The sequence below is a fragment of the Canis lupus genome, chromosome 17 (assembly GCF_003254725.2).
Source record: "Canis lupus dingo isolate Sandy chromosome 17, ASM325472v2, whole genome shotgun sequence".
Classification (NCBI taxonomy): Eukaryota; Metazoa; Chordata; class Mammalia; order Carnivora; family Canidae; genus Canis; species Canis lupus.
The window spans coordinates 19,177,623-19,193,234 of record NC_064259.1 but is presented as its reverse complement, the minus strand read 5'-3'; the positions used below and the strand labels follow the sequence as shown (position 1 = coordinate 19,193,234).

General features: G+C 43.6%; 2 protein-coding genes across 12 annotated transcripts in view; one reads left to right on the top strand and one right to left on the bottom strand.

Moving 5' to 3' along the window:
- CENPO (centromere protein O) overlaps positions 1 to 15,612 on the bottom strand; it is a 31,329-nt gene that overhangs the window by 11,100 nt on the left and 4,617 nt on the right. For 2 of the 11 annotated variants that reach the window (XM_049096141.1, XM_035700339.2), the window contains exons 1-3: positions 4,253 to 4,451; positions 3,981 to 4,085; positions 1,434 to 1,603 (exon numbers count right to left, since the gene is read on the bottom strand). In XM_049096141.1, the coding sequence (XP_048952098.1) occupies positions 1,434 to 1,603; positions 3,981 to 4,014 (204 nt within the window). In that variant the 5' untranslated portion in view covers positions 4,015 to 4,085; positions 4,253 to 4,451. The other 9 variants (XM_049096144.1, XM_025454497.3, XM_025454500.3 and 6 more) reach the window with 9 other exon arrangements.
- On the top strand, positions 4,461 to 8,267 carry PTRHD1 (peptidyl-tRNA hydrolase domain containing 1). The gene is made up of 2 exons (XM_025454502.3): positions 4,461 to 4,746; positions 7,929 to 8,267. The coding sequence occupies exons 1-2, from the start codon at positions 4,495 to 4,497 to the stop codon at positions 8,097 to 8,099; spliced, it is 423 nt and encodes a 140-aa protein (XP_025310287.1). The 5' UTR covers positions 4,461 to 4,494; the 3' UTR covers positions 8,100 to 8,267.

The following is a 15,612-nucleotide window of genomic DNA, read 5'->3' as shown; positions in this document are numbered from 1 at the left end:
GATGGACTATAATTCTGAAAGTAGAAAGTACAATAGAGCTTTTAGAAAATACCACAGAACATCTTTATCATCATAAGTTAGGCAAAGATTTATTAAAAGAAAACAAAAAGCAGTAAGTCAGATTCCTAAATCAAACTTCATTAAAATGAAGACTTTCTTTTCATCACAAGACACCATTAGGGAGTAAAAAAGCAAGCCACAGGCTAAGAGAAGATTCATCATATACTGAAGAATTCATATCCAATATACGTAAAGACTCTACAATTCAGTAAGAGATAGACTATACAATTTTTGCAGAAGCCAAAAAGCATATTTCACAAAAGAAGACTTTCAAGTATCCAATACAGGTACTTTAATAGTGTTAGTTATCGGGCAATTGCAAATTACTCCACCATGAGATACTATGACACTCCCACAGAGGGACAAATTTTTTAAGCCGACAGTATCAAGATGCAAAACAATGGAAATCTTATACACTGATGCTATGAATATAAAACTGGTATAATCACTTCCAGAAACTGTGTGGCAGTATTACTAAAGATAATATACATACCATGTGACCTAGCAAATTCTACAAGGTATACACCCAATAGAAAAGTACATATTTTTACATCAAAAGACAGGAACAGGAATGTTTCACAGCCCCCAAGTGAAACAACCTAATTAGCCTAAATGTCACCAACAATGCAATTAAGTAAATTAATTGTGGACTATTCATAAAATGAAATTACTATATACCAATAAAAAAGAATAACTATATTGCACCAGTTTGGATGAATCTGATAAAACACTCAGCAAAAAAAAAGTCAGACATGAAAGAGTTTATACTTTTTACATTTATATAAAGTTCAGTGATATAGTGTTTTATGAAGCACTTTCTTGGCTGTGCAAGAGTTACTGGAGAACTAGTTATACAGGAAGAGAAACAACTAGCAGACTACTATAATGATCCTGGTATTCAAATCACCTAGTAAATACTTACCACATAATATATGGATAATACTTGAAGTACAAAGACAATCTATAGGAAAATTTGACAGGTCTTGCTGACTGACCCTGGGCTAGAGAGAAAACTAAAAAGAGGGAAGAATCAAAGTTCACTACATGGTATCAAGCATGGGTAAGGGAAAGATGGCACTAATGACAAAAGTGCCAATGACTCAAGTCAGGCTGAGAGTAAAGTAACACTCATGTCTCTGAGTGCAGGCTAAAAGACTATTACAAAGAACTTGCCAGGCCCAACAGCAGCGTCTGAAAATTATTGCTTGATATTGGTATTCGCTGATTCAACAGGATGGATCATTTGAGAGGTCAAGGGCTGAAATCAATCTAGTAAGAACACAAGTGAAATTCATTATCCAAATGTACTAATTCCCAGATGATCCTTGTTCTTTACACTCCAGGAAAACCTACAATGTCACCTCTGCACTCACTCTGGCTTGACGTCGCTTCACTTTACTTCTCAGCTCATCTCGTAGACATCTCAGTTTATGAATCTTGGTCCTGAGAGCATGTTCGACTGCCTGTGCTCTCTGTGGATCTTCTAAGTTTTTATGAGATCTGTTCACTTGAATCTCTAATCTTTCCAAGTGAGCTAAAACACCTGAGAAAAGTAAAAAGACAATTTCACAAGAAGCCGGGGATTTCTAACTCTGGCAACAGGAAGCATTTCAGTGGGGAACACAGGGTGGCTCTTTTTTCAGAACCTAGCCCACTAAAATGTTAGACATTAGCCACAATTTATAAAACCAGAGGAGCTGACAACAGAAATCAATGATAAGCAACCTCTTAGGCTCAGCACTAATGTACACGTAGTCTCTGACCAGGACAATGCCTAAAGAGAGCATTTTCTGAATAAAACTCATCTCAGTTACCCATGATAATAAGGACTTAGGAGAAAACAGGGTCACCAGATTCAGGGTCTCTCAGAAACTTTTAAAATATAGAATTAGGGGTGCCTGAGTAGTTCAGTTGCTTAGGTGTCTGCCTTCTGCTTGGGTCATGATCCCAGGGTCCTAGGATCAAGCCCTGTGTCTGGCTCCGTGCTGATCCTTCTCCTTCTCCCTCTGCCTGCTGCTCCCCCTGCTTGTGCTTTGTCAAATAAATGAATAAAATCTTAAAAACATTTTTAAAATAAAATGCAGAATTATTTTTTAAATTGGCTTTTATGCATGTATTCCCAAAGTGCTAATGCATATCTCTTTGGATTTAGACATTCAGAGAGACTTAAACTAAATACTCTGAAGCTCTGCAAAGTATTATTCAGGGAAGTCAGAGTGGCTCAGTGGTTGAGCATCTGCCTTTGGCTCAGGGTGTGATCCCGGGGTCCTGGGATCGAATACTGCATCAGGCTCCCCACAGGGAGCCTGCTTCTCCCTCTGCCTGTGTCTCTATCTCTCTGTGTCTCTCATGAATAAATAAAATCTTAAAAAAAGTATTATTCACAAAGGACTATAAAGATACACACTAAAGGGAACTGCCTATCAGTATTACTGGGTATTAGAAAAGGAAAACAAGTTCATGGTTGGACAGAAATTGAGGCAAATCCTAGTTCCCAAGAGATTAAGGACCAATTTAGGAAAGGTCAGTTTCATAATGCCAATCCAGTCTAACAAAGCGTTTGCTGAACATTTCCTACACGTTAAGACACTTGTGCTAGATGCTTTACTTGCAAACCATGTAAAGAATTAAAGCATGGGGCAGCCTGGGTGGCTCAGCAGTTTAAGCGCCTGCCTTCCGCCCAGGGCATGATCCTGGAGTCCCGAATGGAGTTCCACCTCAGACTCCCTGCATGGAGCCTGCTCCTCCCTCTGCCTGTGTCTAAATAAAATCTTAAAAAAAAAAAAAAAAGAATTAAAGCATGAAGAGAATACTCATTTAATCTCCACAACCACCATAGTTAAGGCTATTATTTGCCTCCATTTTCCAGATGAAGAAATTGAGGCAGAGAAAAGCAAAACAACTTGCCCAAGGCCAGGAAATTTCTTTTTTCTTAAAGATTTGATTTATTCATTCATGAGAGACAGAGACAGGCAAAGACACAGGCAGAGGGTGAAACAGGCTCCCCGGCAGGACTCGATCCCAGGACCCCAGGGGATCAGGCCCTGAGCTGAAGGCAGGTGCTCAACCACTGAGCCAGCCAGGTGCCTCAAAGCCAGGAAATTTCTTTTTCTTTCTTTCTTTCCTTTTTTTTTTTTTTTTAAGATTTTTTATTTATTTACGACAGACACACACACACACACACACAGAGGCAGAGACAGAGGGAGAAGCAGGCTCCATGCAGGGAGCCCGACGTGGAACTCGATCCCCGGTCTCCAGAATCACGCCCCGGCCCCAAAGCGGCGCTAAACCGCTGGGCCACCGGGGCTGCCCCAAAGCCAGGAAATTTCTAATTGCAGAGCTAGGACTCCAACCTAGGTCTAACCAACACCAAAAGTCACTGCCTGGCACCGACCCTTTCACAGGTGTAATGCGTAAGGGACCCCCAAAAAATCCTGAGGGATCCCTAGGTGGCGCAGCGGTTTAGCGCCTGCCTTTGGCCCAGGGCGTGATCCTGGAGACTCGGGATCGAATCCCACGTCGGGCTCCCGGTGCATGGAGCCTGCTTCTCCCTCTGCCTGTGTCTCTGCCTCTCTCTCTCTCACTGTGTGCCTATCATAAATTAAAAAAAAAAAAAAAAAAAATCCTGAAAAGAGAGCTCACTGGCTAACCTGTAGCTCTGAATATAAACACTGAGCATGTCATGAACACACCCTATCGGTGTAAAAACGGGCTGGAACCTACAAATATTCGAAGAATTTTCCTATGCGATGAATGATCTTAGCTGCCTGTCCCTCTGAGTCTTCAATGTTTTTTGCTCCTTTCACCAAAATGTTCCCAAACAGGCCAGGTCATACATCCTTCACTGGAGGAAGGGGCTCTTTTGACCTAGGGGTCATCTCGGCAGCAGTAGTAAGGGGGAAAGGCGACCCGGGGAATACCTCCTTTGGACTTGCCGTCATTCGCCCACTCCATCTCCTTAGATTTCCACAGGCCCTCCTATGAAGTTGTGCAGGCAAGCGGTAAGAGGGACCCAGATATCCTTGCTGGTAAAAGACAAAAAAAGAAAGTCACACCTATTCACGGGAAGCCGCGCACAAGTCAGGCACGCACCGTCGGCCCCGGGACAGTCCGAGTGTCACCCTAAGAACCAGCGCCCCCCCCCGCCCCGCCCCTCCCGTTCCCGGTCCCCGCCGGCGGTGTCCCCGTCTACCTGCCCTGCGCGCGCCCCACAACACGGCTTTCTAAGAGGCCGACAGCCTTCCACCCTGGTCACGGTCCTGTCCGTCACTGGGTCTTCCGTCTCCTTTCCTCCGCGCTTCTCGCTCACGCACCACAGGGATGAGAATTCCCGCCCTTCACGCCTTCAAAAATCAAACCAGTCGGACCCAGCGTGCTTTGCGTCCCCACCGTACAAAAACATGGCGGCGCTCGGGGCCCCTCCCTCATCCCGGCATGCACCGGGGAGTAGGTCCGGCCTTTCTGTGGGCCCGGAAGATGGCGGCCTCCGGCGCAGAGCCGCAGATCCTAGTCCAATACTTGGTGTTACGAAAGGATCTATCGCAAGCTCCATTCTCCTGGCCAGCGGGCGCACTAGTAGCGCAGGCCTGTCACGCAGCCACTGCGGCCTTGCATCTTCATCGCGACCACCCCCACACGGCCGCTTACCTCCAGGACCTGGGGCGCATGCGCAAGGTGGTCCTCGAGGTGAGGCACCCGGCGGAGGGGGAGGGGTGCCGAGGCCGTCGAGACCGGAAGTGGGTGTGGCCTTGAGGCGAGGCGTAACCTCGCTGAGTGGGTGCGGCTTTAGTGGGGAGGAGTTCTTTACCTCTAAGTTTCGGAAAGGGGTTCAGGGGCTTGCGCCCTCCCCTCCGTGGCTGGACCGGGCCTGACTGTGAAGTGTGGACGTCGGGCGGGTTATTGATGCTTCCGGCACCCCTCCGCTCTAGGGGAGCGTCCCTCCTGGGAGAGGCCTGGGAGGGTGGAGGCAGGTGGAACGAGGCCCCGCCCTTGTACCTGTGCCCTGGGCCGGCCTTCTATCCCTGCGGCCCGAGCTACCGGCCGCTCCCTCCCCCGAGAAACCCTGCAGAAGGGACCAGGACACGGGGTTCCTTATGGCCAGCGAAGTCCAAATGAAGCATTGCCAGGGTATGACGCCTCATTATTTGAAAGTAAATGTGTACCTCCTATAACTTGACCTTAGCATCGTAAATACCAGACACCACCGGTGTTTTGCAGATGGCCAGACAGATCTTAACCCTTAACCTTTCTCCGTGTGTCAATTCTGCTGCTGGAAACGTATTTTAGGAAGATAATTCAGATGCACCAAAGAGCATTCATTGTATAGTCCAAGAATATTCACAGGAGCACTTCATAATAGTAAAAACATGTGGAAATTACCAAATTTCCAACACTAGCGATTGGTTCATTTTATGCTCATAAAATGTGCTATTATAAGGCTCGCATAAATCATGGTTTTGGAGCATATTTAGTTGGCATGGAAGAGTGCTCATTACTGAGCTGAACTGTATTCTATACAAAATGATACAAATTTAGGGAGGGAAAACTAAGGAAATACATCCAAATATTAAGCAGGTGGTGGGACTTTGGTTATTTTCTAATGCTTCTCTATTCTTTTTAGTTTTCTACATTAAGCACATATTTTACTTTATACTATAAGATTTATTTTAAACAAACTAGGACCCTTGGGTGGGGTGATCCCTTTATGGGTAGCCGGCAAGAGCAGATGATCTTTCAAGAGAAAAACTGTTGGGTAGTAAAATATCAGGCAATAACCTGTGGGAAAATATCTCAAGAATCTGAGCAGATGGAAAAGAAGCAGATAGCTTTTTATTTAGACTCTTTTTATAGGAAGAGAGCCTCAATAAATCATCTGGTTCAGACATCCCTCCTCCCTTACATTCAGGCAGATAATATATTTACCCCTTTTCTCAGAGAGATCTAAAGCCCACAGAGATTAGGTGACCTCCTCTAAGTCAAAGACATCTGGCGATTCCTAGTTGTTAGCCGTAACTCAGGAAAGGGACCAAGGAGTCACCAGGGATTAAATTAAGGTGATGCTGTAGCTGTAAAGACCAGTAAAATAGAAGAACATGCCAAGGCTAACTCCATTTATTGGGTGCTTACCATGTGCCAGACACTAGTCTGAGCCTAATTCCATTGAATCGTCACTACTACTAGGAAGCATTATCATCCCTGTTCTATGAAGGGGAAAGAAAGGCCCAGCTTAGTCATGTAACTCATCAAAATCACACAGTCACTGGGGCACCTGGATGGCCCTGTAGGTTAGGCATGTGACTCTTTTTTTTTTTTTTTTTTTTTAATTTTTATTTATTTATGATAGTCACAGAGAGACAGAGAGAGAGAGAGGCAGAGACATAGGCAGAGGGAGAAGCAGGCTCCATGCACCGGGAGCCTGATGTGGGATTCGATCCCGGGTCTCCAGGATCGCGCCCTGGGCCAAAGGCAGGCGCCAAACCGCTGCGCCACCCAGGGATCCCCGGCATGTGACTCTTGATCTCAGCTCAGGTCTTGATCTCAGAGTCCTGAGTTTGGGCCCCCAGTTGAGCTCCACACTGAGTGTGGAGCTTACTTTATTTTTATTTTTTTTAAAGATTTTATTTATTCACAAGAGACACACACAGAGAAGCAGAGACACAGGCAGAGGGAGAAGCAGGCTCCATGCAGGGAGCCTGATGTGGGACTCGATCCTGGGTCTCTAGGATCACGCCCTGGGCCCAAAGCAGGCTCTAAACTGGGTGGCAGGCCACCCAGGGATCCCCTAAAGCTTACTTTAAAAATAAAAACCGCACAGTCACTAAGGGACAGAGCAAGAGTTTGGACTCACTCTAACTCACTGTCCTGTGCTGCTGTCTGATGCTGAAGAAGGAGGCAGAAGTCCATGGGTTTGCCTCTAGCATGGCTGTGTCCAGAAGACTCTAGATATAGAGTGACAGTCTTGGCCTCCTCTAATTTGATAGGACAAACCTCCAGTTATCGGAGTGGCTTCTGCCTTACTAGGCAAAAAAAAAAAAAAGGCCACATAACACAAATTATTTTCTGAGTGCTAGCTCTAACACTTACTGTTAATAAGAGTCAGTGTGGTGATGAGGATGATGAGAAACAATTGGAGAAAGATGTGGGAGGAATGGTTTGCCCTCTGAGCCAAGAAATAGGAACTATCCCAGCAAAAGGAAAACCCTTCAGGTTTGGGTGGGGTTGGGTGGGAAGGGAGAATGGAGATGGAGGTAACATGCTGTTAGTGTCATATCCTTCTCAGCTCTTAAAGTCAGAGCTGGCTGAAGGATTAGGGATAGCTGTATGGGCACCACCATAAGAGAAGTAGAAAATACAGAGCATAATTACGGACAACACATACAGCATCCCAAGAGAGAAGAGAAAAATCTTTCCACTTTAGAAACAGGCATATTACGCCTCTCCCTGTCCTGCCCCCAGGCTGCTTATCTAAGGGCCTACGGAGAGAACATGGCAGAAGGGGCAGTGAGCTGTTGCTTCTGGAGATGTGCTTTAGGCTCCTTTGTTGAGAGAACTGTTCTACTTTCAGTCAATTTCAGTCAAGAGGAACCCCTTCCATGCTTGTTTTTTCGTTCTTCTTTTTTTTTGGACTTCATTTATTTATTCATGAGAGACACAGAGAGAGAGGCAGAGACATAGGCATAGGGAGAAGCAGGCTCTCTGCAGGGAGCCCAATGTGGGACTCGATCCCAGATCCCTGGATCACGCCCTGAGCCTAAAGCAGATACTCAACCACTGAGCCATGCAGGCATCCCCATGCTTGTTTTTTCATTGCCTTCTGATACTTCCTAAGTAGGCCATTTGGTCGGTGTTCTTTGCTCTGCCACTGGTAGGCTGCAGATGAGAGCACCCTGAAGGAGCTGGCTGAGACCCTGCAACAGAAGAACATTGACCACATGCTGTGGCTGGAGCAGCCTGAGAACATCGCCACTTGCATTGCGCTCCGTCCTTACCCCAAGGAAGAAGTGAACCAGTATTTGAAGAAGTACCGATTGTTCAAATGACTAATGTTATCAGTTGCCTTGATGTATTTGAGTATCGACTGGATCCAGAAACTGCATGCCATCCATCCCTAAGCATCATCTTTCAATGGCAACTCGCTCCTCCCTTGAGGTTATTAATGTTTCTTGAGGGTCAAACACATGTTCATATTAAAGTTGTCACTAATAAGACTCCTCTTATTTTTAGTTATTAATTAGTTCAGGTGGGGAAAGTAGGTGAGCCACAATATTGTCTTTAGGTCATTGTTCAAATGGAAGATTTGGTTAGACTCCTACCCAGGGGCCAAAGAAACAAACACCCTTCCTTCTCTATTAGGAATAAGGGTTCTTCCAGGCACCCAAGTTTAAAACTTTGCCTTTGAATTCTTTATTTCTTGTTCACATCCTGATATATTCATTGAATCTAGGACAATATCAACTCTAAGATACGCCATTATTTTATAGGAAATGGTTATTAGGAAAGAAGAGATGCTACCAGTTAAGACATGCAATTAACCATGAGATGCATTTCAGTTTCAAAGATGTTAAGGTTTTGGGGATCCCTGGGTGGCGCAGCGGTTTGGTGCCTGCCTTTGGCCCAGGGCGCGATCCTGGAGACCCGGGATTGAATCCCATGTCGGGCTCCCGGTGCATGGAGCCTGCTTCTCCCTCTGCCTATGTCTCTGCCTCTCTCTCTCTCTCTCTCTCTGTGTGTGTGACTATCATAAATAAATAAAAATTAAAAAAAAATGTTAAGGTTTCAAAGATGTTAAGGCCTTGAACAGAAAGAAAGAGAAACTTTGATGAGACTGGAGGACTGGTGTATACATATGCATGCATGTGTATACACACACACATATTTGATTTGTCAAGTACCATCTCTATTGTCTTCAGTGCTACCACACTGCATCAGTCTCTCACTTTGCTCATCTGAATGTCCCACTGGTCTCCTCACCTCTCGTGTAGCCTGGCTACAGTCCAGTGGATGTTCTCCCACTAGGTTTACTTAGGAACATTGAGCACCCTCTTCAGGGTAGACTCCTACTTGCCCACAGAATAAAGGCAGAACTCTTCAGCTTAGCCTCAGACCGTCCATTTTATATTTCTTACCTAGCTTTTTTTTTTTTTTTTAAGATTTTATTTGAGAGTGAGAGAGCACAAGTGGGAGGAGGGGCAAAGGGAGAAGCAGGGGGCTCCTGCTCCATCCCAGGACCCCAAGATCATGACCTGAGCCAAAGGCAGACACTTAACCAACTGAGGCACCCTGCCACCTGTCCTACCCAGCTTTTTAAGTTTATCTTCTATTCTTTCCTTATCCAAACTTACTTTTCCACAAAGGCACTCCAGTTGCTGCCTGCCAGTCCCTGACCTGGAAGTCAAGCACTAGTACTCTTCCCTCCCCGTTCCCACCTCTGGACTTTAAACTATTTCTGGCTCAAATTTGATCACCTTCACAATGTCTCACCCAGCCCAAAATGCAGTTCCCTTCTCTGAACATCTAGAACACTCCGTACAGTGTTTTACGTATTTCTAGACACATTTGGAAATGTCTACAGAAACTGCTTGGACCCCTGCAAGGCAAAAGTTATAAAGGGTAATTTGCTCAGCAGATATTTATTGCAAGCCTACCGTGGCAGGATGTATGAGGAGCTGAGGATATAAGGATGAAAAGAGTTTTTGCCTTCAGGTAGCTAAGATCTAATGAGAAGACAGATACATAGATAATCCATACAGAGAGAATTGCACAAGGTAATGTGAATTGACTTTCCCCCTATCCTTTAGATACTAAAACAACTAAGATACTAGATACAAAAATTTTCCATTACAAGAGGTGGTCATTTGAAACTAGGAGAGTGGATAGAGGAATTGGTAGAGTACAGAGGGCAGAACCATTTCTAAGAAGCCAAGTGAATAGAATTTCAAGGTGGAAGAGAACAATCAAATGCAGCATAGAATTTCAGTATATAAGTACTGAAAACACTTAGCAATTGGAAACATAAAGGTGAATTTGCTGAGAGCAGTTGAAGTAGCATATGAGGGTGGGCATCTAACAGTCATCTACTGAGACAGGAATAGGAGAGGAGCTAAGAGGTGGGGACTGTTTTTTCAAGAAGCTTGGATGGGAGGAGGTAATGGTTGAATGGAGGCAGGAGAGGTAAATGCTGGGTCCCATAAGAGGAATTTCCTTAGATGTCCAAGCAAGTTTATGGGTGAGGAGAGGGAGGGTTGGGAGAAGAGAGTTCCAAGTTACTAATGAAGTCCAGAAAAGGTGGGAAGAGGCAGGGTTAAGGAGATAGAAAAGGACTGGCCTTGAACAGAAAGAAAGAGAAAACTTTCATGAGACTGGAGGAAAGAAGTAGGGACACACATACATATCCATGAGTTTATAGGCTGGAGAGGGGAGAAAGTTGAAGTTGACTGTCCTTGTTGACTTAATTTTCTTCTGTCAAGTAGGAAGTATATAGCCTTTCATAATACTGAACAAACTTACTAAGCATCATATTATATGGGCTAGCATAGTGGTTAGGATTTCATACTCTGGTGTCAAATGGCCTGAGTCCAAATCCTGGCTCTCATACATTCAAACTGTGTGAATTCAGACAAGTCATTCAACTTCCCTGAGCCCCAGTTCCTTCGTCTGTATAATAGGGATTTACAGGAGTGTTATGTGGATTAAATATGTCTCAGTATGTACAGGTCCCTGAGAACAGTGCCTGGGCACTTGGTGCTAGAACCTAAGCATAAAAAGTTATTAGAAGACACAGCCCTCAAGGAGCTTTCCATCAAGTGAGCCCGTTGTCTAATTCCCTTCCTGCTTGAGAGTGATGCCATCCAAGTACCATGAAGCACTCCCTGCTATTAGGAAAATATTTCTAAATGACATCGCATCTTAAAAAAGAGCTCTAAGACATGGTGATAAAGCTCAGAGAGAGATGAGTCTATACAGCTGAGAGAGAATAGCTCAGGCAAATCCCTAAAGCTGAGATCCGAGGACAAATATTGTAAACTTCTACCCAAGAGGGGAAAGGACAGGTATTCATGTGTTGATACTATGTGAATGCAAACTAGTAGCAGGGAAGTAGCAGATTGTATTTGTATCAGCTCAGACCATTGCCATTTGAACTAGATCAGTGGTTTTTGACATGTGGTCCCTAGGTCAGCATCACTTGGGTACTTGTTAGAAATGCAAATTCTCAGGCCCTACCCCAGACCTACTGAATTGGAAACTCTGGTGCTGTCTAGAAGCAGCCTGGTCCCAGGAAGCAGTAGGCTTAAAAGATGAAGAATAAATTATGTGATTTAGGACCAACACATTGTGGTAGTGTATAATGTGCCTACGGGAAGGAACAAGATGGAGAGCAAGAATCTGGCACGAAGTGTAGTATATCTAGCCTTGTGTACCAAGTTTACCAAAAAAATGATATATTCTCCAATAGAGCAAAGATTCTGCTGCAAGCCCCAGAATAGGTGATATATCCTTGAAAAGAATCTCCTATACTTTGGTAAGTTTCTTACATGTAAAAAATGTGTTGTAATTAATTAAAGGACTACCCTATGTGCTCATCAATTCTGACAATTTTACAATGCAGGCTACCTTGTGTCAAGTTTACAGATTCAAAAAGGCTTTGACTTGTCTGAGATCAAAGTCAGTGGCAGAACTGGAATTGAAAACCAGGTCTTTTATCAGTCTGGATTTCTCGTAACCTCTCCTAGTTAGCTACTAATTTGGTTTTCAGACATCTAGGTACTAGAAAGTAGTTTGAAAAGGGGTCATGAGTAGTTCAAGTGCTGGGAAGCTGTATCTTCCATTTTAAATTGGTTAATTGACATTCTGGATTGTAAATCAGCCTCCTGTGACTGTGAGTTGTGTGACTCAATACCCTAGAGTCCAATTATCACTGGATGAGCTGACAAAATTGGGTTTCTGAACTGGTAGCGCTGAGAATCGGTGCCTAGGTCACTGCCTCTCATGGGGCCAGCAGAATACAGAGGGCTCCCCTGGAGGGGTATTTAAAATCACGTTTTATTGTCACTTAATCAACATACATCTTCCCCCACAGATTCTGAGATGCCATCCTAGAAGTGTGCACTGCTTCCTGGTCGAGAATCTTGGCAATAGCGAACCACTGTTACTGACGGGTGGTGTTAGTGTGGAAATGTGGCTGAGAACCATGGCCCTCTGCTACGACTGCCACACCAGTTTTAGCTGCTCTCTGATGTTAAGCTTAACACAACGCTGACTCCTTCTCTACTTTAAAATCCAAGTTTGGTAGGTCTTGAATCCTGGCCTATGGCTTGTAGCTGTGGGGGTTCTGCAAGGGCCAAATAGGTGGCACCCAAGTTCTAAACATACATTCTTGATAAATATGATAAAAATCAGATGGAGAAACAAAATATTTTTTATTACCAATGGTTAGAAGATACAGCTTTAGATGATCACCTAAATGGGCTTGATAACTTCCTGTCCTAAGGAAAGTGAATGGAGGAGATACCACCAAAGTTGCAAAGTACAAGTAGAACAAATCCCTCATGTTCAATCTGTTTTAAACTTCGAGAGATTAGTTTCCAGCCAACTGAGAAATGTGGACCAAAGGCAATCATCCACCAAGTAGGTTATTCATTCAGCCTGCATGAGGAAGAATAAGGGGGTGGAGCTACCAGGAATACTAGGTTCCTTGGTTTACTCTATAGAAGCAGAAGTGGCGGTAAAGTATTCTGCTTTCTCCCCAGTGTCATATGTAAGGAGTTCTGAAGTGCCAATGATCCAAAAGGAAGATTGATCTGGCAACAGGTACAAGATGTATTTTCCGTGAGTGGGGAGGAACCTTGGGGCATCAGTAGGGAGGCTCCTCAAGATAATCAAGGCACAACTGTGATGATGTGGCTGCAAAATGAAAATGGAACCATAAGAAATATGATCTTACTTCCTTATGGTACAAATGACAAGAGCAAGGCAGGTGACAACCTTAGAAGGCCTGAGATTCAGGCCGAGCTTTGCTACTTAATGGCTCTGCAATTTTGCCTCCCCTGTGAATAATTCCTAACAGAAATTATTTAAATAATCAACTCAAATTTAAGGATCTATTTAAAGAATACCTCGTAAGTATATGCTATGTAACTATCATCCCATAGACAATTTCATCTCTTTCAATGCAATCATTATGCTTACTTCTTTTTTTCATCTTACTGCATTATGGAGATGTCTAAACAGGTCCTTGCACTGGTGGGTACCTGTAATACAAGGGAAGCAGTGTTAACAATTATCCTTGACTTGCTGTTGATTGTATTGGAAATTTTTTAGAACTTCACTATTTGGTATATTATTTGTTAAGAGTTTCAGCAAATACTCTGTATCAGATTAAGGAAGATCCCTTCTGCCACTGGTTTGCTAATTTAAAAAAAAATTCATTTATGGGTTTTAAAAAAAATCAAATACCTTTTCTGCATCTGCTGAGATAATCATATGGTTTTTCTCTTTTGTTACTGTGGCAAATTACATTGCAAGACTTCAAATATTGAACCATCTTGTTCCTGGGATAAACCCTATTTTGGCAGGATTATTTAACATGAGAAAAATGGCCTAGTTAAGAGACCTGGGTTCCAGGGCTGCCTGGGTCACTCAGCCAGTTAAGCATTTGTCTTCAGCTCAGTTCATGATCCCGATAGTCCTGGGATTGAGACCCATGTCATCATCGGGCTCCCTGCTCTGTGGAGAGTCTACTTCTCCCTCTGCCCCTGCCCCTCCCGCTGCCCTCCCCCCCTTGTGTGTATGCAAGTACACATTCTAATAAATAAATAAAATATTTGGAAAAAAAAAAAGAGACCTGGGTTCCATTCATCTTTTAGTGCCCTGGCTTTAAAAACCAACTATATGCTAACAACTTCCAAATTTGTATCTGCAGCTCCAAGTAACCCCCTAAATTTCAAATCCATATATATCCAACAGCTAATTTGGTATCTCTGCTTCTAGAATGTCTAACAGGAATATCAAACATTGCGACAGAAAATGGATTAATCCTGCTTCTTTTCCCCATCTCTGTTAATGAAGGTTCCATCCTTCCAGTTTGGCTCGGGTCCAAAACCTTGGAATTACTTTTGATTCTTCTCTCACACTCCACATCTGATAATGCTGTTGTTCCTACTTCCAAAATACATCTGGAATCTAACCACCTGTCACAATTTCCACTGTTCTGATCCTGGTCCAAGTCATCATCTCTAGCTTGGACTATTGCAATCGCCTCCTACAGATCTACTTGCTTCTGTATTTGCTTTCTTTACAACTATTCTCAATACAAAATCCCAAATGATTCTTAAAAAACTCAAGTAAGATCACATCACTCCTCCACTTAAACAGTTCTATTGGCTCCTGTGTTCACTCACCTCCTTTAGGTCCTTCTCTGAAGAGCTTGTTCTGACCTTCCCATTTTAAACTGTAACCACTCCCCTCCAGAAGCATTCTGTCCTTCCTTCCCAACTTAGTTTTCTTCATAGCATTTAGCACCTGACATACTCCATGATTTGCTCATTTGTCAATCAGCCTTCATTAGAATGCAAGCTCCGTGAGAGCAGGGATTTTTCCTTTCCTCATTAATGTAGCCCTAGTGCCTGGAATGTAACTGGCAAACAGTAGGCAAGAAATTATATCTATTGATTGAAAAAACATATTATTATTACTATTTCTTTAAAATATCCATTCTTTAAAATAGCTATTGTGCAATGCTTTAAAAGACAAACTCTTCAGTCTAAAGGTTCCCAAGGCTAACCACAACTTAATTTTGAATTGGAAATTGATAGAGTGACTGAAGTCATCAATTGTAATCCCAATTTATTTGGTTATAAGGATCATATATCAAAGACTGATTTTATTTTATTTTTTTTTATCTTTTAAAGACTTAAATTTATTTATTTGAAGAGAGAGCATGAGCTAGAGGTGGGGAGGGACAGAAGGAGAGGGAGAAACAGACTCCCTGCTGAGCAGGGAGCCCAACATGGGGCTCAATCCCAGGGCTATGTGATCATGACCTGAGCTGAAGACAGACACTCAACCGACTGAGCCACCCAGGTGCCCCTCAAAGACTGATTTTAATACCTGGGATTGATTCGTTACACTATTTAATACACACTTGAGTATGTCCTTTAAAAAAAGGCCTTGAAAAAGCTTTCAAGAGAAGGTAGGATGAAATTTTATTTTATTATTTTTTAAGATTTTATTTATTTATTCATGAGAGAGAGACACACACACACACACAGAGAGAGAGAGAGAGAGAGAGGCAGAGAGAGAAGCAGGTGGCATGCTGGGCCATCCAGAGATCCCGGAAGGATGAAATTTTGAAGTCTAAGCTTAGATCGGCATGAGTCTTAAAGTATGTTCTAGGGACACCTGGGTGGCTCAGCAGTTGAGCGTCTGCCTTTGGCTCAGAGTGTGATCCCGTGGTCCCAGGATCGAGTCCCACATCAGGCCCCCTGCATGGAGCCTGCTCCTCCCTCTGCCTATGTCTCTGCCTCTCTCTGTGTCTCTCATGAATAAATAAAATCT

Bases quoted from the DNA above. Each gene is read 5' to 3' on its own strand.
- PTRHD1 (XM_025454502.3), top strand. From the start codon at position 4,495: ATGCACCGGGGAGTAGGTCCGGCCTTTCTGTGGGCCCGGAAGATGGCG. The intron at 4,747-7,928 runs GTGAGGCACCCG...TGCCACTGGTAG, and splicing joins TGCGCAAGGTGGTCCTCGAG to GCTGCAGATGAGAGCACCCT.